At 38.3% G+C, this 22,754-nt stretch overlaps 1 protein-coding gene across 2 annotated transcripts in view; it reads left to right on the forward strand.

Moving 5' to 3' along the window:
- MFSD14B (major facilitator superfamily domain containing 14B) overlaps nucleotides 1-22,754 on the forward strand; it is a 123,416-nt gene that overhangs the window by 88,810 nt on the left and 11,852 nt on the right. For both annotated transcript variants that reach the window (XM_040227190.1, XM_040227253.1), the window contains 5 exons: nucleotides 1,040-1,167; nucleotides 3,422-3,536; nucleotides 7,364-7,582; nucleotides 8,462-8,575; nucleotides 13,304-13,375. In XM_040227190.1, the coding sequence (XP_040083124.1) occupies nucleotides 1,040-1,167; nucleotides 3,422-3,536; nucleotides 7,364-7,582; nucleotides 8,462-8,575; nucleotides 13,304-13,375 (648 nt within the window). The remainder of the gene's footprint in view (nucleotides 1-1,039; nucleotides 1,168-3,421; nucleotides 3,537-7,363; nucleotides 7,583-8,461; nucleotides 8,576-13,303; nucleotides 13,376-22,754) is intronic.

Here is a 22,754-nt window from a genome sequence, read left to right on the forward strand (position 1 = left end):
TCCTTGGAAGAAAAGTTATGACCAACCTAGATAGCATATTCAAAAGCAGAGACATTACTTTGCCGACTAAGGTCCGTCTAGTCAAGGCTATGGTTTTTCCAGTGGTCATGTATGGATGTGAGAGTTGGACTGTGAAGAAAGCTGAGCACCGAAGAATTGATGCTTTTGAACTGTGGTGTTGGAGAAGATTCTTGAGAGTCCCTTGGACTGCAAGGAGATCCAACCAGTCCATTCTGAAGGAAATCAGTCCTGGATGTTCTTTGGAAGGAATGATACTGAAGCTGAAACTCCAATACTTTGGCCACCTCATGAGAAGAGTTGACTTATTGGAAAAGACTTTGATGCTGGGAGGGACTGGGAGCAGGAGAAGGGGATGACAGAGGATGAGACGGCTGGATGGCATCACTGACTCAGTGAATGTGAATCTGAGTGAGCTCCGGGAGTTGGTGATGGACAGGGAGGCCTGGTGTGCTGCGATTCATGGGGTCGCAAAGAGTTGGACACGACTGAGCAACTGATCCTAAATTCATCAGACAAATAGAATCTACTTCTTTTGTGGACATTCAGTATATGCACATTCATCCTGTTTATCCCTATTAGCTTACAAGCCCTTTGAGAGCCAAAGGTATGTATTCATCTGAGTGTCTTCCTTTCACCACTTAATTCAGAGCTTTGCACGTAATAGATATGCTGTATGTATTTATAAAATGAATTAAGTGTCTGGGTTCTTTCCATACCTTTGGTGTGTGTTCACATTAAGGGCCAGCTGTGAGTATATATATTTCATATCACCTCACTTTTCCAGTTTCAACCCAGAAAACAAGCTTTTATCCTTTTCTTCCCTCTCAAATAGCATGCTTACAAATTTTGTTAGAATTTTTTTTTTAAAAACAGGTTGTATTTAATGTTACAAATTATTCTGTTTCAGAGCCACTAAAATGAATTAAAGCATTTAGAAATTCATTTAGATAATGAAAATTATAAGTAATTGGGGGAATCACATTATAAATTTGACTCTTGCTTCTGCTTTCTTCTCCAGGGTCTGCTCTCGTTTTTGAGTGCCCCACTCATAGGTGCACTGTCTGATGTGTGGGGAAGGAAGCCCTTTCTTCTTGTCACTGTCTTCTTCACCTGCTTCCCAATTCCACTGATGAGAATCAGTCCATGGTGAGTGACTAGGCCCTCCATCATGACTGTCTGTTTGGAGTCACATATGAACAATACATCTACAGTGCACTTTTCAACCTTTGCAGAGCAATTGTACCTGTATTTTCATTTGAACTCTTTGCTAATACTGAAAACAAGTAGGCAGTTGCCATCATGCCCATTTTATAAATGAGGACATGAAATTAAGTGTAAGATAGTTACTTAGGTGAAGAAATAGAAATAAAAGATGTCTGTAAGAGCAGTTGTTTTTGTCATGAGATAAGTTACATGATTGGGTCCTGGGAGGGGGCAGACAGTCTCTGTACTCACTCACTTGTGGCTCATTTGACTTTGAAGATGTGTTGTTTTTGTCGGCTCATGCAGCAATCCCCAAGCTTTTTGGCACCGGGGACCAGTTTCACGGAAGACAATTTTTTCACAGACAAGGAGGGGTGGTTGTGTGTTTCTGGTTGTGATGAGAGCAGTGGGGAGCCGTGGGGAGCAGCAGGTGAAGCTTCTCTTGCTCACCTCTCACTGGATGGCCTGCTTCCTAACAGGCCACAGTCCGCTGCCTGGGGGTTGAGGACCCCTGTTCTAGGGCACTGACATGAACATAGTTTATACATCAAAAGTCAAGAGTCCATCTTTCCTGATGGTCCAGTTGGAATTCTGCCTGCCAGTGCATGGGACACGACCTGGCCCAGGAAGATTCCGCATGCCACTGGGCAAGTAGGCCAGTGTGCCACAGCTGTTGAAGGCTGCGCGCCCTAGAGCTGGTGCCCCACCATAAGCCACCGCAATGAGCAGCCCACCCGCCACAACTCGCGAAAGCCTGCACCCAGCAACAAAGACCCAGTGCAGGCAAAAAGGAATTAATTTTTTAAAAGGGGGCAGGAGTCACTTTAGTGTGTACTGTATTGTGTCCAGCAGCCTATTCTAAATCATAATGTGAATTTTAATTTGATCTTATTTTTTCATGATAAATAGGGAGAGAATAATTAGCATGTAATAACCAGTCATTTAGTTAATAAAAATGTGTTGAAATTTGTACCTGAGTTGTAACTTAGTTTTTATGGAGCCCAAAGAATGATATTTTGGTCAGAATTCCTGTTGCTGAGATGCTATCCCTATGTGAATAACACAGTTTAGAATGGAAGGGTCTTTTGTGTTTCAGTCATTTCAGGTTTTAATTCAACTGATAGATTTGGGGGATACTCAATGTGAATACTCTCGTTTGGTTATCTGATAGGAATTTTATGTCAATATTTGTCATGTTCTAAATGTGTTGGGTACCTATAAGGAATCATTTTGGTTCCTGCCAGATAGATTTTTATAAAATACTTTTTGGTATTGATTCTTTCAAGAACAAGTCCTGCTTTTCTGATGCGTTAGGTTTTTTGTTTTTTTCAGTGTCCTCTCAGTATCTTACAATTTTTTTCTTTAGAATCTTAAAATGATTTTACCTCTTCTCTTCCAGTTGTCATGCAGCTGCCTCTATTGCTTGTATTGACTAATGCATAAAATAAAAATTTTTTATTATTGTTAAATAAAAGTGATGATTATGGACCTATCTTCCTCATGTATATGAAGGAAATTTTATGTTTCATCCTTGAGTATCAAACTAGCTTTTGGGTTGAAAAATACTAGTTCCTATTTTGTTTAGAGATTTTCTTTTTTAAAATCAATGGAATATCAAGTTTTGATGCCATTAGTATCAGTGGAGATGATTTGAATTTTCTCCTTAAATCTATTACCATGATTAATTATATTAATAGATTTCTAATATTGAAACATCATTACATCCTAGAATTAAAATACTATGTTTTGTTATATGAGATTCTGTTGGCTAATATTTTAACTAGATTTTTGTTAAGCATCTATTTTATATGGTAGAAATTTTTTGTCTTATATTAATTTTTAAAATGCCTCCTGCTTTTGTGTATATGTATTTTTCTCAGCTAAAACTCAGAAATTTAGAAAGTTTTAATTTCTGTTCTGGCTACCATTAAAACTGACTTTACTGCATACTCCTACTTTTTCATTTTTTTTAAACTGCATGTACTGACACCCCTTGAGCAATGACAATACTGGTATGTTTCTACTTCCTCCCCATCTTGATTATAATTTTATTTGTTGTCCTTTATATCTTTAAATATACATGTATTTTTACAATTTATATTTTGGTTTATAACCTTTACATGGTATCTTTAGTTTTGATTATAAAAGTGTATATACACTACTTCTCTCATGAATGCTTAAAATTATCTTTTTATAGGTGGTATTTTGCAATGATTTCCATATCTGGAGTCTTCTCAGTCACGTTCTCTGTGATATTTGCCTATGTAGCTGATGTCACTCAGGAACATGAGCGAAGTACTGCTTATGGATGGGTAAGATAATAGATTATGGTTTTTAACCAGAGAAATAATAAACATTCTACTAAAAATTTACTAGAAAGTGAGCTTTTATTAAAATAGTGTTAATTATGTAAAGAAAATCCAAAACAGTTGAAATAAAAAAGGAGACTTGTGAGAAACTAAAAATAGCAAGGTAGAAGTTGCTACTGATTTATCCTTTGGTTTTAGTGTTGGAAGATTGGCAGGATATGTGAGTTGTCACTTGCAAAGTTTTTTTAAATTTGGTTTGGTTTGTTTCTTCTTAGCTGATCTCTTGAGGAACCATAAACAGTAAACAGTTGCTACAATCATAGATCTCTGTGCACCTAATTAGAACTGGAGAGGTGATAGAACCTCAGTTATGTTAATTAATTGTCACTGTATTGCAGGTTGTATGACTCAGACACTTATTTGGCATGTAGTATTACAGAAAAAGGACTACATTCATTCAGGAAATAATTGTTGAGTCAATAACAAAAGTTATAGGAAACCTTTTGGGATAATTGAATATTAGAAAGTCACTTCTAATTTTCTTAGGCAAGGTATTGGCATTGTGATTATGTAGGAGAAGAAAGACCTATAAAAGATGGCAGTCTGAAGCCATTTAGGTCAGAGTGTCACAAGCTTGAGAAATACTTAAGTGGTTCAGTGGGGGAAAATGACAGGTGAGCATTTGTGGGCATGTGTTCAATGTGTGAACCTCTTGGGGTATGTGGGTATGAACAGGGAAAGTTTTTCCTTCTTCCCTTTTAGGTTCTTTGAGTTAAGGGAGTGAAAGTCACTCAATCGTGTCCAACTCTTGGCGAGTCCATGGACTATACAGTCCACTGAATTCTCCAGGCCAGAATACTGGAGTGGGGTAACCTTTCCCTTCTCCAGGGGATCTTCGCAACCCAGGGATCAAACCCAGTTCTCCCGCATTGCAGGCGAATTCTTTACCAGCTAAGCCACAAGGGAAGAGTGAGCAAAATAATTAAATTGACATAAAGTTGGGGAGAACCTGTAGAACAAAATGGCAACCCACTCCAGTATTATTACCTGGGGAATCCTGAGGAGCCTGGTGGGCCACGGTCCATGGAGTTGCAAGAGTGAGACACGGTTTAGCAACTAAAACCAAAGATAGATTAATAGGAGAAAAAAAAATTTAATTTCATATGTGTGGGAGTCTCAGAAAGATGTGAGAGGCTCAAGGACTGTCAGTGGGTGAGGCTTATATACCATCCTGAGCTAAGGAGAAAGACTATAGGGGTCTGGGACTTCAAAGAGGAGGAAGGTAATTCACAGGAAGACAAGGAGAGCAAATCAAATGTTTGCCATTACATGTAGGTAAGTCTTTCTAATATAAAAAGTTATCTTTAGTACTTAGTATCTTTATCATAGTATTATCTTTTAATACAAAAACTTATCTTTAGTATTTAGAATCTAATATAAAAAGTTATCTAGCATTTACCAAAATTTCTTGGTATAGGCCTGCTTTCTAAGCTCTTTTAGGTTGTTATCAGCTAAGTTCAGTCACTCAGTCGTGTCTAACTCTTAGACCCTATGGACTGCAGTAGGCTCTTCTGGGAAAGGTAAAAAGCTTTGCCTGAGTCTCCTGGGTCATAATTGCCTTCTGCTCGAAACAGTCCACATGCCAAAGTGGCACATTTTGGGGTAGCTTATTTTGCTCCCCTTTGGTGTACATTTTGCTCTTCTTTCAACTCTCCTGTGTTTGAAATGTTTATAGTAAGAAGATGGAAGAAGAAAGGTAACCTGACTGGATTGTTGAATGGTTGGAGAGGGACTGAATGCCAGAAACTCAGGTTACTTCTCTCCTGAGTCTTATTCTTTCTGTTAAATTCCACTTCCTGAAAGACAGTAAGCAGTCATTCAGTGTTGACTGAATGAATAATTGTATGGCTCACTGATGGACATATATGCCAGTTACTGTTGTTCCACAAAACACAACAGTCATTTTTGGTTTGTTGACTTTAGACATCAGTAGTTTAAAAACTTCTCCAAGCCACTTGCCCTCTAGCTACTACTTGCTTCTCCTTCCTTCCTTCTTCCTACCTCCCCTGAATGTTTATGTCATGTCCTAAAACAGGGACAGTCTCCTGAATGCTGTGGAGGAGGACAGAGGGAGAAACAGATAGGAAAGCTTCAAAGAAGGCAGGATGTTCAAGGGGGGCTTTTGAGGGGTGCCAGAAGCCTCGTTTATCACACTTGTGAAGCTTTTCTCAACATTGCAGGAAACACCGTTCCTCTTCAGTTTTATTAGATTTTTGTTCTTTTGCCTTCATCAGAAAAATCCCTCACAAAGCTGCTGTGCTAAGCAGTAGTATTTAAGGAAGGATTTCAGAGAGAGTTCTGGAACCAAAGTGATCATGACTTAGTTTCCCTATCTCTAGCTCAGTTCTTCATCTGTAAAATGCCAGTTATAATAATGCATGGTCATAGGTATGTTGAGAGAAGTTACTTAGAGGAGTACCCTGCTGAAGTATGCCCTCCAGGCCATAAGGCTGCCTGGACTGGATCATAGGACTCAGGGTTTAGCCAGTGACTAACCTTTACATTTAACTCTATGTGTTAGATGTTGAGATGACAAACCTGAAAAAAGAAAAAGAAAAAAAGTTTGCAAGCTACCTTACAGATAATACAGAATAATTAAAAATGTCCTTTTGACAAATACTGAGATATTTGTATGCTCAATGATCTTTAGTTCTTTACACTTGGAATGCTATGTAATTAAGGGCAGGAGCTCTGTTTTCTTATTTTTTTAGCACATATAAATACTCAATAATTATTGAACCAGGGAATTCCTAAATTCCTCAAATTGGAATTCTGTGTACTTCCTTTTTTCCCCCAGAAATTTTTAACTTTTGGCTTTTATAATTTTGGTGTAATACTAATTTCCAATACATTGTATTTTTACAGTCACTTGGGGGTTATGGATGAAGGAAGAATATCATTGGTTACCCAGGAGTCATAATTTCAGTCATAGTTAATGATTTCTGTAGTTGCTATTAAAATCCATTAGAAGTTTAGATGACCAGCTTATAAATGTGCTTTTCACACTCAGCCTGGTTATAATTTGGAGACTGTCCACTTAAGCTTCTGAACATTCAGATTACATTTCAAAATAGAGCCTTCTACATGCTTATATGGATTCAAGTTGTAAGTGTGATCAGCTGACTCAGTGGTCTTTGGTATTAGGACGTTGGGGGTGACAGCATGACAGAAACTCCTAGCCCAGGGATTTCTCTAATTACAAAGCTTTTGAGGTCTCCTTCAACAAATCTTTTTGAATTTTTGTTGTTGTTATATAGCTTTTTCTAAGACTGCCAGGGATTTCCACCTCCAGTTAGTGCTAATGAAATGGTGAAACAGTGCACAGTTTTGGAAGATGAAATCAAGCCTAGTTTCTGAGTAATTTGTAGATTTTGTTATCAACCCTGCAAAAACTTTTTTGTTCCTTTCTCTATATATCCCTGTTCCCTAATTACAGAAGATTAAAATATGTATGGTTTATTTGTGGGGAAGGTTTTACAATTTTTATTTCTAAATAAATCATTTTTTGTTCGTGTAGCTTTCTAGAGTAACTTCTAGAAAGCTACAAGAATTAGAAAGTTATTCAAATTAGTTAATAACTTGTGAGCAAATTCCTAAAAGAAAATTACTTTTCATTCTTAAAAGTTATATGCAATACAGTCCTTTTGTATTTTTAAAGTTAGAGAAGGATGGTTTTAGATATCCACCTGTGGGACCCTGATTGGAAACAGGAATGTAAGTGTGCACCTGCTGTAGATGCAACCCTGGGTGAGAGTGTTCTTTCTCCATAGGTCTCAGCCACTTTTGCAGCCAGTCTGGTTAGCAGCCCAGCCATTGGAGCATACCTTTCTGCCAGTTATGGAGACGGCGTTGTTGTGCTAGTAGCCACAATGGTAGCTCTTCTAGACATCTGCTTCATCTTGTTGGCTGTTCCGGAATCTTTGCCAGAGAAAATGAGACCTGTCTCCTGGGGAGCCCGGATTTCTTGGAAACAAGCAGACCCTTTTGCGGTAAATAAAAACATGAAAACACTTACTTTCCTAAGTATCTTTCTAAACCATGCAAATAAAAGTGCATTTCTGCAGATTCCAGCATCCTAGCAGTTGCTGATTTATTTTTTTCTCTAGTAAAAATAGAAAAAAATTTATTGAAAATAAGGGACAGAGGTGAACTGTACACCAAAGAATATATAAAATTGATAATTCTTAAGAGTCAGACACGACTGATTGACTGAACTGAAGTATGTGGTTACCATGAGAGATGAGATGTGCTTTCGGTGCACCTTTTGGTCTACTCAGACAGCCTGTGTAGAAAAGGGTGTAAGGATTTTGGGCAAAGGCATAATATTGAAAAAGTTGTTACTAGTCAGAGAATCTTGTCACTGACCCCATGCCTGGAGTACACTTATTTTTCTGCCAATTGTGTGGGCAAATTTATTATTAACATTTTAAAGAATAAATTTATGTGTAATGAAAACCATGTAATGTTTGTGGCTTTAAAGGAGTTGTATTATGAGTGAAAAGAGATGAGATTTTCTTAAAAGGTTCTGTAGCAGTGTGGTTTTTTTTTATTTTCCAGAGTCTGTTCATAGTATGTCCAGGGTCTGTTTCAGTGTGTGAACCAATATTGTTAACAAAGATGAGCAAAAATATTTTTTAAAAAAAGAGAAAAGACTGTAATATATGAAATATATACCTCTGAAATTAGGACTTATAATGTCCTTAGAGAGGTAGTAATTGATTTAATGTTAAGGCTCACTTCCTTTTTTAATCCATTCATCTTTTGTTATCCACCTTAAGAAATCAAAAAACAGTGAAGCTAATATCCCAGAATATCAGTGACATCAGTATCTATTTGCTTTTTATGTTTCTGTTTCTGCTTATTTCTAGTCACTGAAGAAAGTTGGGAAAGATTCTACCATTTTGCTAATCTGCATCACTGTTTTTCTTTCATACCTTCCTGAAGCTGGACAGTATTCAAGTTTTTTTCTCTATCTCAGGCAGGTGAGTAAGGAATGCCGGAAAATCAGAGACTGGGATCGGTCTTGAAGTGTTTTATGGAAAAACCCCAGGTAACTCAGCTGGTAAGAATCCACCTGCTATGCAGGAGACCTCAGTTCAATTCCTGGGTTGGGAAGATCCCCTGAGGAGGGCATGGAAACCCACTCCAGTATTTGTGCATAGAGGATCCCCATGGACAGAGGAGCCTGGTGGACTACAGTCCATGGAGTCGCAAAGAGTCAGACATGACTGAGCAGCTAAGCACACAGCGCTGTAAGAGGAAGAAGTGTGTTGACTTACTTCTAGTTGTAAACATAGGTGCTGACATATAATTAGTAGTCAGGAGAACTCTAGTGCAATAATTTTTTTAAAATAAAATGTTTACTGTGGGAAAATTTCCTTGAGAATTATGAGAATTACACAGAAATAATCAGTAGAAACAAAATTTATTAAATCTTTAATAATACTCATTAAATTTCAGAGAGGTAAAATTTATTTCAGAAGAACCGTGACCCCTGGGTCTGATTGATCACATTCAGTTTGCCTAGCCATCGACAGTAGGCCACTGTAGGGACTCTCCTGGCAGTCCAGTGGTTACGATTCCATGCTTCCAGTGTAGACGATGTAGGTTCTGTCCCTGGCTGGGGAAGTAAGATCCTACATGTTGCAAACCACCCCCACCTGCCCCTGACACACACTCCCCACTAAAAACAAAAACAAAAAAACACCACTGTGGACTTCAAGGTAGGTCACAGATAATGACCAAAGTAATCTTTTCTTTTTTCTGATTTTTCTCCCTTTAAAAGTTTATGGTTCACATTTTCCCCCAAAAGGCAGTTGACTTAAGGCAATTTTAAAAAGTTTGCTTTTCCAGCTGCTGTCTCAGGTCTCTGGGGTTGCTGAGGTCTGAACTGCCTTTCGTTGTTATCCTGCCTTGGTCTTTCACTGATTTCACTGGAAGTCCTTCTAGTGGTTTACTCCACTTTGTCAGAGCAAGCCTCCCCCTAAGATAAATTCCTCTATTTTTAGAGATACTTCAAATAAAATTTGTTAAGTTTGCCACTCATAGTTTTCCTGAGAGTGTGAGACTATAATATTTTATATGGTAGCACATTTAAGCTTGTTTTTCAAGCAGTTCTTTTTTTGTTTTACTCATTTATGGTTGGAGGATGCTGGAGATTTAGAGGGAAAAGTAGTGAGATACTGTGGGGGTGTGTGTGTGTGTGTACATATGTGTGTACATGTGTGTACGTGTGTGTGTAAGTAGTGAGATACTGTGGGGTGTGTGTGTGTGTACGTGTGTGTACGTGTGTGTACGTGTGTGTGTGTGTGTGTGCTCAGTCAGTCGGTTATGTCCAACTCTTTGTGGCCCCGTGGACTGAAACCTGCCAGGCTCTCTGCCCATGGAATTTTCCAGGCAAGAATACTGGAGTGGGGTTTTTCCTAACTCCAGGGAATCTTCCTGACCCAAGGATCAAACCCATGTCTCTTGCATCTCCCACACTGGCAGGCAGGTGGGTTCTTTACTACTAGCGCCCCCTGGGAAGCCCAGGTGCTAAATGGAGAAAATTACATGTGCATCATTAAATGTACATTTAATGTGGAAAATAATGTAGGAAAAATGGGAAAGCCCAAGGAAGAAAGTAAAAAAAAGTCTCCTCTCTTTACATGTATAGTCAACAACAGTGAATATTTTCTTCTCTATCCATTTTTCCTATCAGTTCAGTTCAGTCACTCAGTTGTGTCCAACTCTTTGCGACCCCATGAATCACAGCACACCAGGCCTCCCTGTCCATCACCAACTCCCGGAGTTCACTCAGACTCACATCCATCGAGTCCGTGATGCCATCCAGCCATCTCATCCTCTCTCGTCCCCTTCTCCTCCTGCCCCCAATCCCTCCCAGCATCAGAGTCTTTGCCAGTGAGTCAACTCTTCACATGAGGTGGCCAAAGTACTGGAGTTTCAGCCTTAGCATTAGTCCTTCCAAAGAACACCCAGGGCTGATCTCCTTCAGAATGGACTGGTTGGATCTCCTTGCAGTCCAAGGGACTCTCAAGAGTCTTCTCCAACACCACAGTTCAAAAGCAGCAAGTCTTCGGCGCTCAGGTTTCTTCACAGTCCAACTCTACATATGCTAATATCACCGTCAACAACAACAGTTAAAACAAATCAGAATAATTCTGTTATTATGTATTTATGCTCACTTTTTAGAGCTCACATATAATTAACACACACATATATTTTTAGTTTAAAATGTGTTTATTTATAAATCATCTATTTTATAAGAAACTTAATATCCAGTACATATTTAAAACTTTATTCAACAATAAAAAGACATATAACTCAACTAAAAAAGTAGGCAAAAGATTTTGAATACATATTTCTTCAAGGAAAATATACAAATGGCCAATAAGCACATGAGAGGATGGCTAACATCATTACCCATCAAGGAAATCAAACACACCTGCTAAGAAAGCTGTAATAAAACAGAAACGACAACAACCTAGGATATGGAGAAATGGCAACCCTCATACATGCTGGTGGGAGTGTAAAATGGGGTAGCTACTGTGGAAAAGAGCCTGCTGGTTCCTCAAAGTGTCCAGCATAGGGTTCCCAGCAAATCTTTTTCTAGGTATATAGCCAAGAGAATTGAAAACAGCTATCTGTACAAAATCTCTTAACAAAAATTATTATTCATATAGCCAAAAAGTAGAAGCAAAGTAGAAGCAGCCTATCTGCCTATTAACTGATGAAATGGATACACAAACATGATACATCTGTACAATGCAATGTACAGGTATTTTTTTTTTGGCAATAAAGCAGTGAAGCACTGATACATGCTACAAGATGGGTGAACTTTGAAAACGTAATACCAAATGAAAGAACCCAGAACCATATATAGTGTGATTCCATTTATATGAAATGCTCCGAATAAATAAATACAGAGAGACAGGAAGTAGGTTAGTGACTAGGTGGTGGGGTAGGTTGTGGGAATGGAACTCCTAATGGGGTACCATGTTTCTTTGAAGAGTGATGAGATCTTCTAAAATTGATCATGGTAATAATTGCCCAACTCTGTATCAACACTGTACTGTGCTTAGTTGCTCAGTTGTGTCCAACTCCTTGGTACCCCATGCACTGTAGCCCACCAGGTTCCTCTGTCCATGGGGATTCTCCAGGCAAGAATACTGGAGTGGGTTGCTGTGCTCTCCTCCAGGGGTTCTTCCCAACCCAGGGATCGAACCCAGGTCTCCCACATTGCAGGCAGATTTAAGCCACCAGGGAAACCCATACCAATACTAAAACCATTGAATTGAATTGTGTGCTTGTAATGGGTGGATTGTATGGTATTTTTAATTCTACCTCAATAAAGCTGCTTTAGAAATATATTTATTGGGGGAGTGAGAGGGGATGGACTAGGTTTTTAGGGTTAATAGATACAAACCTTTACATATAGAATGAATGGACAACAAAATCCTCCTGTATAGCACAGTGTATATAGCACACTGTATATTCAGTGTCCTGGGAAAAGAACATAAGAAAGAATGTATAGTATGTATAACTGAGTCACTTTGCTATATAGCACAAGTTAATACAACATTGTAAATCAACTGTACTTCAATTAAAAAATACATATATGGGCTTCCCTGGTGGCTCAACAGTAAGGACTCTGCAGTGCAGGCGACGTGGGTTCTATCCGGAGTTGGGAATATCCTCTACAGAAGGAAATGGCAACCCACTCCGGTATTCTTGCCTGAGAAGTCCCATGGACAGAGGAGCCTGGTAAGCTACAGTCCATTGGGTTGCAAAAGTCAACATGACTTAGCAACTAAACCACCACCACCATAGATTCCAATTTTTTAAATTGCATTCAATTGGAGAGTGATAGAATAGTGTTAATGTCAGCAGCACTGGTTTGGGAACCAGAAGTTCTGGCTCTCTTTCATTAGCTAATTGTGTGATTTGAAGCAAGATAATCATTTATGAAGTGTGAAGATTATTTACAATAATTTTTACAGGTTTTTTTCTGGATTTTATAGTTTCAATAGATGGCAAACTAACTTTAAAAACTTGATGTTTAAAACTTAAAAGTTTCAGACATTTCATAGCTGCTCTTAAGCTTAAGAGGCTTAGAAATCATTGCTAGCTAACTTTGGCTGCTCATTGGAATAACCATGGGAGCTTTTTAAAACATCCCTGTGTCTGGGCCCAGAGTCTGATTTAATTGATATCAAGTGAGTTCCAGCATCTCTTTTCTCCCCTCTCCCTTTCTCGGTTGCCCACATGATTTTAATATGCAACCAAAGTTGAGAACTTAACTTTCCAAGTGAACATATTCTATGTTGACAGCATCAAAAATCAAAATTTTCTTTTCTTCATTTTTTTTCCCTAGTAGTGGATAATGTTACATAGCTCTTGGTGGATTGTAGGGGGGAAAGCATATGAAAACAGTAGGGAGACCTGTAATAGAAAATATTGTGCTAGTAGTTAATCTTAGTTATGTTAAGTTGTGCCTGCTTACAGTGATTTCTCATGACAGGTTTAGCTATAAATTATTGGTTAAATAGGTTTAGCTTTGAGCACTGCCTAAATTTCCATTGTCAAGTTTTCATGAACTTTCCTCAACTATTTTATTCTATAGCTTTAATGGAACATAACATTTCTTATTATTTATATAATGCAAAAAATTTATATTATTTATACATTGCAAAATGTGTTCATTTTCACAGGTCATAGGATTTGGATCTGTTAAAATTGCAGCTTTCATAGCTATGGTAGGAATTCTGTCTATTGTGGCTCAGGTGAGTGTTATTTTACCCATCCACCCCACTTTTTTTTTTTTTTTTAACATTTTTAATCTGAAATAACTTTAGATTCACAGGAACTGCAAAGAAATATTCGTGAAGGTCTCTTGCACGCCTACGTCAGTTCTGCCCCTTCCCTGCCATGGTAGCATGTTATACAGCTATGAACAATATCATGCCCACTGTATCCACTGATGTGGATACGGATCATAGAATTATTCTCTTTTTAATAAAATCTGGAGGTTGTGATATAGGAGGAATTTAATATAAATACTTTAAAATTAATTTCTTAGTTGAAGGATAATTGCTTTACAGAATTTTATTGCTTTCTGTCAAACATCAACATGAATCAGCCATAGGTATACATGTGTTCCCTCCCTCTTAAACCTCACTCCCACCTCCCTCTCCATCCCACCCCTCTAGTTGATGCAGAGACCCTGTTTGATTTCCCTGAGGCATACAGCAAATTCCCATTGGCTATCTATGTTACATATGGTAATGTAAGTTTCCATGTTACTCTCTCCCTACATCTCACCCTCTACAGCCCTCTCCCTGTGCCCATAAGTCTATTCTCTATGTCCATTGCTTCTTTGCTGCCCTCTAAATAAATTCTTTGGTACCATCTTTCTAGATTCTATATATGTGCGTTAGTGTACAATATTTATCTTTCTAATTCTGACTTACCTCACTCTGTATAATAGGCTCGTTCATCCATATCATTAGAACTGACTCAAATGCCTTTTTATGGCTGAATAATATTTCATTATGTTTTGTGCCATAACTTCTTTATCCATTCCTTTGTCGATGAACATCTAGGTTGTTTCCATGTTCTAGCTATTGTAAATAGTGCTGCAGTGAACATTGGGGTACATGGCAGTTTTTTTCAGTTTTAGTTTCCTCAAGGTATATGCCCAAGAGTGGGATTGCTGAGTCATATGGTGGTTTTATTCCTAGTTTTTTATCCCTATTGTCTTCCATCGTGTCTATGTCACTTTACATTAACATCAACAGTGCAAGAGGGTTCCCTTTTCTACACACCCTCTCCAGCATTTATTGTTAGACTTTTTAATGATAGCTCTTCTGACATGTGTGAGGTGATATTTCATTGTATTTTTGATGTACATTTCTCTAAAAATGAGTGATACTGAGAATCTTTTAGTATGTTTGTTAACTATTGGTGGGTCTTCTTTGGAGAAATGTCTGTTTAGGTCTTTTCCCCACGTTTTGATTGGGTTGTTTGCTTTTCTGGTATTGAGTTGTATGAGCTGCTTGTATATTATGGAAATTAATCCTTTGTCAGTTGTTTCATTTGCTATTATTTTCTCATTCTGAAGTTTGTCTTTTCACCTTGCTTATAGTTTCCTTTCCTGTATAAAAGCTTTTAAGTTTAATCAGGTCCCACTTGTTTCCTTTTATTTTTATTTCCATTACTCTAGGAGGTGGGTCATAGAGGATCTTGCTTTGATTTATGTTCTCGAGTGTTCTACTTATGTTTTCCTCTAAGAGTTTTATAGTTTCTGGTGTTACATTTAGGTCTTTAATCCATTTAGAGTTTATCTTTCTGTATGGTGTTAGTTCAGTTCAGTTTAGTCGCTCAGTCGTGTCTGACTCTTTGCGACCCCATGAACCGCAGCACGCCAGGCCTCCCTGTCCATCACCAACTCCCAGAGTCCACCCAAACCCATGTCCATTGAGTCGGTGATGCCATCCAACCATCTCAGGCTCTGTCATCCCCTTCTCCTCCTTCCCCCAAACTTTCCCAGCATCAGGGTCTTTTGAAATGAGTCAGCTCTGCACATCAGGTGGCCAAAGTACTGGAGTTTCAGCTTCAACATCAGTCCTTCCAATGAACACCCAGGACTGATCTCCTTTAGGACAGACTGGTTGGATCTCCTTGCAGTCTAAGGGACTCTCAAAGAATCTTTTCCAACACCGCAGTTCAGAAGCATCAACTCTCAAATCCAACATAACCACTGGAAAAACCATAGCCTTGACTAGATGGACCTTTGTTGATAAAGTAATATCTCTGCTTTTTAATATGCTGTCTGGGTTGGTCATAACTTTCCTTCCAAGGAGTAAGGGTCTTTTAATTTCATGGCTGCAATCACCATCTGCAGTGATTTGGGAGCCCAGAAAAATAAAGTCAGCCACTGTTTCCACTGTTTCCCCATCTATTTGCCATGAAGTGATGGGACTGGATGCCATTAAGAAGTGTTCTTATTTCATTCTTTTACATGTAGCTGTCCAGTTTTCCCAGCACCACTTATTGAAGAGGCTGTCTTTGCCTCGTATATATTCTTGCCTCCTTTGTCAAAAATAAAGTACCCACAGGTGCATGGGTTTATTTCTGGGCTTTCTGTCTTGTTCCATTGCTCTTTCTGTTTTGGTGCCAATACCATACTGTCTTGATGACTGTAGCTTTGTAGTATAATCTGAAATCAGGAATATGGATTCCTCTAGCTCCATTTTTCTCAAGACTGCTTTAGCTATTCGGGGTCTTTTGTGTTTCCATATGAATTGTGAAATTTTTTGTTCTACTTCTGTGAAAAATACCATTGGTAATTTGATAGGGATCACATTGAATCTGTAGATTGCATTTGGTAGTATAGTCATTTTCACAATTTTGATTCAGCTTATCCAGCAACACAGAATATCTCTCCATCTGTTTATGTCATCTTTGATTTCTTTCATCAGTGTCTTATAGTTTTCTATGTACAGTTCTTTTGTCTCCTTAGGTTTTATTCCTAGATATTTTATTCTTTTTGTTACAATGGTGAATGGGATTGATCCCTTTATTTCTCTGATTTTTCATTGTTAGTATATATGAATGCAAGTGATTTTATTGTATTGATTTTGTTTCCTGAAACTTTGCTAAATGCACTGTTTAGCTCTAGTAATTTCCTGATAGTATCTTCAGGGTTTTCTATGTATACTATCATGTCATTTGCAAACAGTGAGAGCTTTACTTCTTCTTTTCCAACCTGGATTTCTTTTATTCCTTTTTCTTCTCTGATTGCTGTACCTAAGGCTTAAAAAATATGAATAATAGTGGTGAGAGTGGACAGACACCCTTCTATTGTTCCTGATATTATGGGAATGCTTTCAGTTTTTCACCATTGAGAATCATGTTTGCTGTGGGCTTATCATATATAGCCTTTAATATATTGTGGTAGGTTCCTTCTATGCTCATTTTTTTGAAGAGTTTTAATCATAAATGGGTGCTGAATTTTGTCAGACTTTTTCTGCATCTATTGAGATGATCATATGGTTTTTATCTTTCAATTTGTTAATATGGTGTATCACATTGATTGATTTTCATATATTGAAGAATCCTTGCATCTGTGGAATAAACCCAACTTGATCATGGTGTATGAGCTTTTTAATGTGTTCTTGAATTCTGTTTGGAAGAATTTTGTTGAGTATTTTTGCATCTATGTTCATCAGTGATATTGGCCTATAGTTTTCTTTTTTGTGTGTTGTCTTTGTCTGGTTTTGTTATTAGGGTGATGGTGGCCTTGAAGAATGAGTTTGGAAGTGTACCTTCCTCTGGAATTTTTTGAAAAAGGTTTAGAAGAGTAGGCATTAGCTCTTTAACACTTGTGGCAATTCACCTGTGAGGCCATCTGGTCTTGGGCTTTTGTTTTTTGGGAGATTTTTTATCACAGTTTCGATTTCAGTGCTTGTAATTGGGTTGTTCATAATCTCTTTCTTTCTGGTTCATTCTTGGAAGATTGAACTTTTATAAGAATCTGTCCATTTCTTCCAGGTTATCCATTTTATTGCCATATATATTTGTTCATAATAGTCTCTTATGGTCCTTTGTATTTCTGCATTTTCTGTTGTAACCTCTCCTTTTTCATTTCTAATTTTGTTTATTTGATTCTTCTCTTTTGTTTTTGATAAGTCTAGCTAAAAGTTTGTCAACTTTATCTTCTCGTAGCACCAGCTTTAAGTTTTATTAATCATTACGACTGTTTCTTTCATTTCTTTTTCATTTACTTGTGCTCTGATCTTTATTATTTCTTTCCTTCTGCTACTTTTGGGGGATTTTTGTTGTTGTTGTTCTGTTCCAGTTGTTTTAGGTGTAACATTAGGTTGTCTGTACAGTGTTTTTGTTTCTTGAGGTAGGATTGTGTTGCTATAAACTTTGCTCTTAGAACTGCTCTTGCTGCATCCCATAGGTTTTGAGTTGTGTTTTCTTTGTCGTTTGTTTCTATGAATGTTTTGATTTCCCTTTTGATTTCTTTAATAAACTGTTGCTTATTTACAGATGTATTGTTTAATCTCCATGTGTTCATGTTTTTTACAGTATTTTTCATGTAATTGAAATGTAGTCTCATAGCATTGTGGTCGGAGAAGACACTTGATATGATTTCAGTTTTCTTAAATTTACTGAGGTTTGATTTGTGACCTAAAGTGTAGTCTACCCTGGAGAATATTCTTTAAGGACTGCTTTGTCTTATATAAGAATTGCTGCTCCAGCTTTCTTTTGTTTTACATTTGCCTGGAATATATTTTTCTATCCTCTCACTTTCAGTCTATAATTGTTGATATATATGTTCCTATTGCCATTTTCTTAATTCTTTGGGGTTTGTTTTTGTGGACCCTTTTCTTCTCTTATATTTTCTGACTATATATGTTTAATATATGTTGTAAAGCTGGTTTGGTGGTACTGAATTCTCTTAACTTTTACTTGTCTGAAAAAGCTTTTGATTTCTCCATCGTTATGAATGAGATCCTTACCAGACAGAGTGATCTTGGTTGTAGATTTTTCCTTCTTCAGTTCAGTTCTGTTCAGTTCAGGTCAGTCGCTCAGTCGTGTCTGACTCTTTGCAACCCTATGACCGCAGTGTGCCAGGCCTCCCTGTCCATCAGCGACTCCCGGAGTCCACCCAAACCCATGTCCATTGAGTCGGTGATGAAATCCAACCATCTCAGCCTCTGTCGTCCCCTTCTTCTCCTGCCCCCAAACTTTCCCAGCATCAGGGTCTTTTCAAATGAGTCAGCTCTTCACATCAGGTGACCAAAGTATTGTAGTTTCAGCTTCAACATCAGTCCTTCCAATGAACACCAGGACTGATCTCCTTTAGGCTGGACTGGTTGGATCTCCACATCACGATTCAAAAGCATCAAATCTTCGGCACTCAGCTTTCATTATAGTCCAACTCGCAAATCCATACATGACCACTGGAAAAACTATAGGCTTGACTAGATGGACATTTGTTGGCAAAGTAATGTCTCTGCTTTTTAATATGCTGTCTAGGTTGGTCATAACTTTCCTTCCAAGGAGTAAGCATCTTTTAATTTCATGGCTGCAGTCACCATTTGCAGTGATTTGGGAGCCCAGAAAAATAAAGTCAGCCACTGTTTCCACTGTTTCCCCATCTATTTGCCATGAAGTGATGAGACCAGATGCCCTGATCTTCGTTTTCTGATTGTTGAGCTTTAAGCCAACTTTTTCACTCTCCTCTTTCACTTTCATCAAGAGGCTCTTTAGTTCTCCTTCACTTTCTGCCATAAGAGTGGTGTCATCTGCATATCTGAGGTTTTTTATATTTCTCCTGGCAATCTTGATTCCAACTTGTGCTTCATCCAGCCCAGCGTTTCTCATGATGTACTCTGCATAGAAGTTAAATAAGCAGGGTGACAATATACAGCCTTGACGTATTAGTCAATAAAGCAGAAATAGATGTTTTTCTGGAACTCCCTTGCTTTTTCAATGACCCAGTGGATGTTGGCAATTTGATCTCTGGTTCTTCTGCCTTTTCTAAAACCAGCTTGAACATCTGGAAGTTCACGGGTCATGTATTGCTGAAGCCTGGCTTGGAGAATTTTGAGCATTACTTTACTAGCATGTGAGATGAGTGGAATTGTGTGCTAGTTTGAGCATTCTTTGGCATTGCCTTTCTTTGGGATTGGAATGAAAACTGACCTTTTCCAGTCCTGTGGCCACTGCTGAGTTTTCCAAATTGGCTGTCATATTGAGTGCAGCACTTTCACAGCATCATCTTTCAGGATTTGAAATAGCTCAACTGGAATTCCATCACCTCCATTAGCTTTGTTCATAGTGATGCTTCCTAAGGCCCATTTGACTTCACATTCCAGGATGTCTGGCTCTAGGTGAGTGATCACACCATCATTATTATCTGGGTCATGAAGATCTTTTTTGTACAGTTCTTCTGTGTATTCTTGCCACCTCTTCTTAGTATCTTCTGCTTCTGTTAGGTCCCTACCATTTCTGTCCTTTATTGAGCCCATCTTTGCATGAAATGTTCCCTTGGTATCTCTGATTTTCTTGAAGAGATCTCTAGTCTTTCCCATTCTATTGTTTTCCTCTATTTCTTTGCATTGATGGCTGAGGAAGGCTTTCTTATCTCTCTTTACTATTCTTTGGAACTCTACGATCAAATGGGTATATCTTTCCTTTTCTCCTTTGCTTTTTACTTCCCTTGTTTTCAGTTTGTAAGGCCTCCTCAGACAGTCATTTTGCTTTTTTACATTTCTTTTTCTTGGGATTGTTCTTGATTCCTGTCTCCTGTACAATGTCACCAACCTCCGTCCATAGTTCATCAGGTACTCTTGTCTATCAGATCTAGTCCCTTAAATCTATTTCTCACTTCCACATTATAGTCATAAGGGATTTGATTTAGGTCATACCTGAATGGTCCTTCTTAGTACTTTAAATATATCCTGCCATTCTCTTCTGGGCTGCAAAGTTTCTGCTGAAAGTTCAGCTGCTAAAGCATATGGGGTTTCACTTCTGTGTTACTTGTTGCTTCTCCCTTGCTGCTTTTAATATTCTTTCCTTGTGTTTAATCATTTTTAGTTTGATTAGTATGTGTCTAGGTGTGTTTCTTCTTGTGTAGGACTCTTTGCACCTCTTCTTGAATTTGATTGGCTATTTCCTTTTCATGTTGGGGAAATTTTCCAATGTAGTCTCTTCAAAAATTTTCTCATCCCGTTTATTTTTCTCTTCTTCTGGGACTCCTATTATTTGAATGCTGGTGCGTTTGATATTTTCCCAGAAGTTTCTGAGACTATCCTCAGTTCTTTTCATTCCTTTTACTTTATTCTGCTCTTCAGAAGCTATTTCCACAAGTTTATCTTCCAGCTCACTGATCCATTCTTCTACTCCAGATATTCTGCTATTGATTCCTTCTAAAGTGTTTTTAATTTGAGTAATTGTATAGTTTGTCTCTGTATGTTTATTCTTTAATTCTTCTAGGTCTTTGTTAATTGATTCTTCCATTTTCTCCATTCTGTTTTCAAGGTTTTTGATCATGTTTACTATCATTATTCTGAATTCTTTTTCAGGTAGGTTGCCTATTTCCTCTTCATTTATTTGAACTTCTGTGTTTCTAGTTTGTTCCTTCATTTGTGCAGTATTTCTCTGCCTTTTCATTTTTTTTTTAAACATATTGTGTTTGAGGTCTCCTTTTCCCAGGCTTCAAGGTTGAATTCTTTCTTAGTTTTGGTTTCTGCCCTCCTGAGGTTGGTCCAGTGGTTTGTTTAAGCTTTGTATAGGTGAGATTTGCACTGTTTGTTTTTCCTGATGGGCGAGGCTGAGTGAGGGGTACTCCTGTCTGCTGATGACTGGGCTTGTATTGTTTGGCTTGTTTTTTGGATCAGGCGTCCTGCACAGGGTACTACTGCTGGTTGGGTGATGCCAGGTCTTGTATTCAGGTTGTTTCCTTTGTGGGAGCTCTCACTATGTGATACTCCTTAGGGTTAGGAGTTCTCTGGTAGTCTAGGGTCTTGGGGTCAGTGCTTCCGCTCTGAAGGCCCAGGGCTTGATCTCTGGCCAGGAACAGAGATTCCATAGGTGGTTTTTTTATGGCGCTAGATGATATTAAAACAAATACCAAAAATAATAAACCAAAGATGAACCCCACACAAATGCCAGTTAGAAAATCAAGCCAATATTAGTTAACATAATTGAATATACATATACACGCATAAGCAAAATCAAAACATTCCAGTAGAAATAAAGTATAATAGATTGACCTGGTGAACAAAGGAAACCAAAAATGATATCTACCAGTTTAGAACAAAACTAACTAAAGCACAAACTGGACAACAAAACTAAAGCAGGGTACCAACTGGGGAATAAAACAATGAGAATAAAACTAACAAATATGGTGAGATAAAGAAAGGAAAGAAAAAATAGAAATGCAAAGTTAAATAGAGGTAGATAAAAAAGATTTATATATATATTAAAGATTAAGTTCAAGGGGAAAAGAACAATAGGAAAGGCAAACAAAGGAATACATGTAGAAAAGTAATAGGTTTAAAAAATTTTTAAACTAAAATTACAAAAAGAGGAAGAAAAGAAAACACCATAAAACTGCAAAAGGCCAATGTAGATCCAGAGGTTTATAGCAGCAATAAAAAAGTGTGATTGTGATTGAAAAAGAAAACTCAAAAGCTTAATTAGATTTCTTAGTGCTAGTAAAACTGACAGCTACAGTAGAGGGAGGGAAAAACAGGGGGTGGGGGGCAGGATCCAAAAGAAACTACAGAGCTAATCAAAATATAGGAATAATAAATGTCTTCATTGAGTATCTGCTGTTAGCGTCCTTTCCCTCTCTGGGAGTCACAGTTCACCTCACCTCTCCAAGATGCCCTCAACATTGCTCTGGTCTCTGAATCTGCTGTAGGGCAGCTCAGACTCTCATTTGGTCCTACTCCCGTGTGTTCTTGCTTCAAATGTTCACAGCTGTCAGAACTAGTGTGTTTTCTTTTGTGGGAGGTCTCAATGACCTTTTTTATATTCCATAGGCACAGAATCTGCCTAGTTAATCATGTGGATTGAATCTGCAGCTTATACAGCTGGTTGGAAGGTTTTTGGTCTTCTGCCTTACCCACACTTCCCCCTGGGTTTCAATTGTGGTTTTATTTCCCCCAGTTTATGTGGGTCTTCCACTGGGGTTTGCTCATGAGGCTGCCCTGGAGGGCTTGGGTTTGCCCCTGTGAGGGCCAGGCATGGAGGTGGTGCAGCTGCTTTGGTCTTAGGGGCTCTGGCATTACCAAGTATTCAGGGAGTTGGTGTGTAGGGCAGTAGGAATATAGTGTCCTAGAAGGGTATAACAACCAGTATAGGCCAATATACTCCAGTATTCTCACTGGGAGAACCGCCCTGACAGAGAAGCCTGGCAACCCACAGTCCACAGGGTCAAAAAGAGTTGGATACAACCAAAGCAATGTTCATAGATGCAAGACTTTTTTTTTCCGTGGCAGCTCTGCCCATTGAGGGTTGAGCACGAAGGTGGCTCATCTGCTTAGGTCCCGCGGACCTTGGCAGCACCAAGTGTGCAAGGACGTGGACTGCCTCAGCCTCAGGAGTTATGGCCCTATCAGAGTCTTTTTCCAAGCCTCT

Source organism: Oryx dammah, unplaced genomic scaffold (assembly GCF_014754425.2).
Source record: "Oryx dammah isolate SB20612 unplaced genomic scaffold, SCBI_Odam_1.1 HiC_scaffold_1, whole genome shotgun sequence".
Classification (NCBI taxonomy): domain Eukaryota; kingdom Metazoa; phylum Chordata; class Mammalia; order Artiodactyla; family Bovidae; genus Oryx; species Oryx dammah.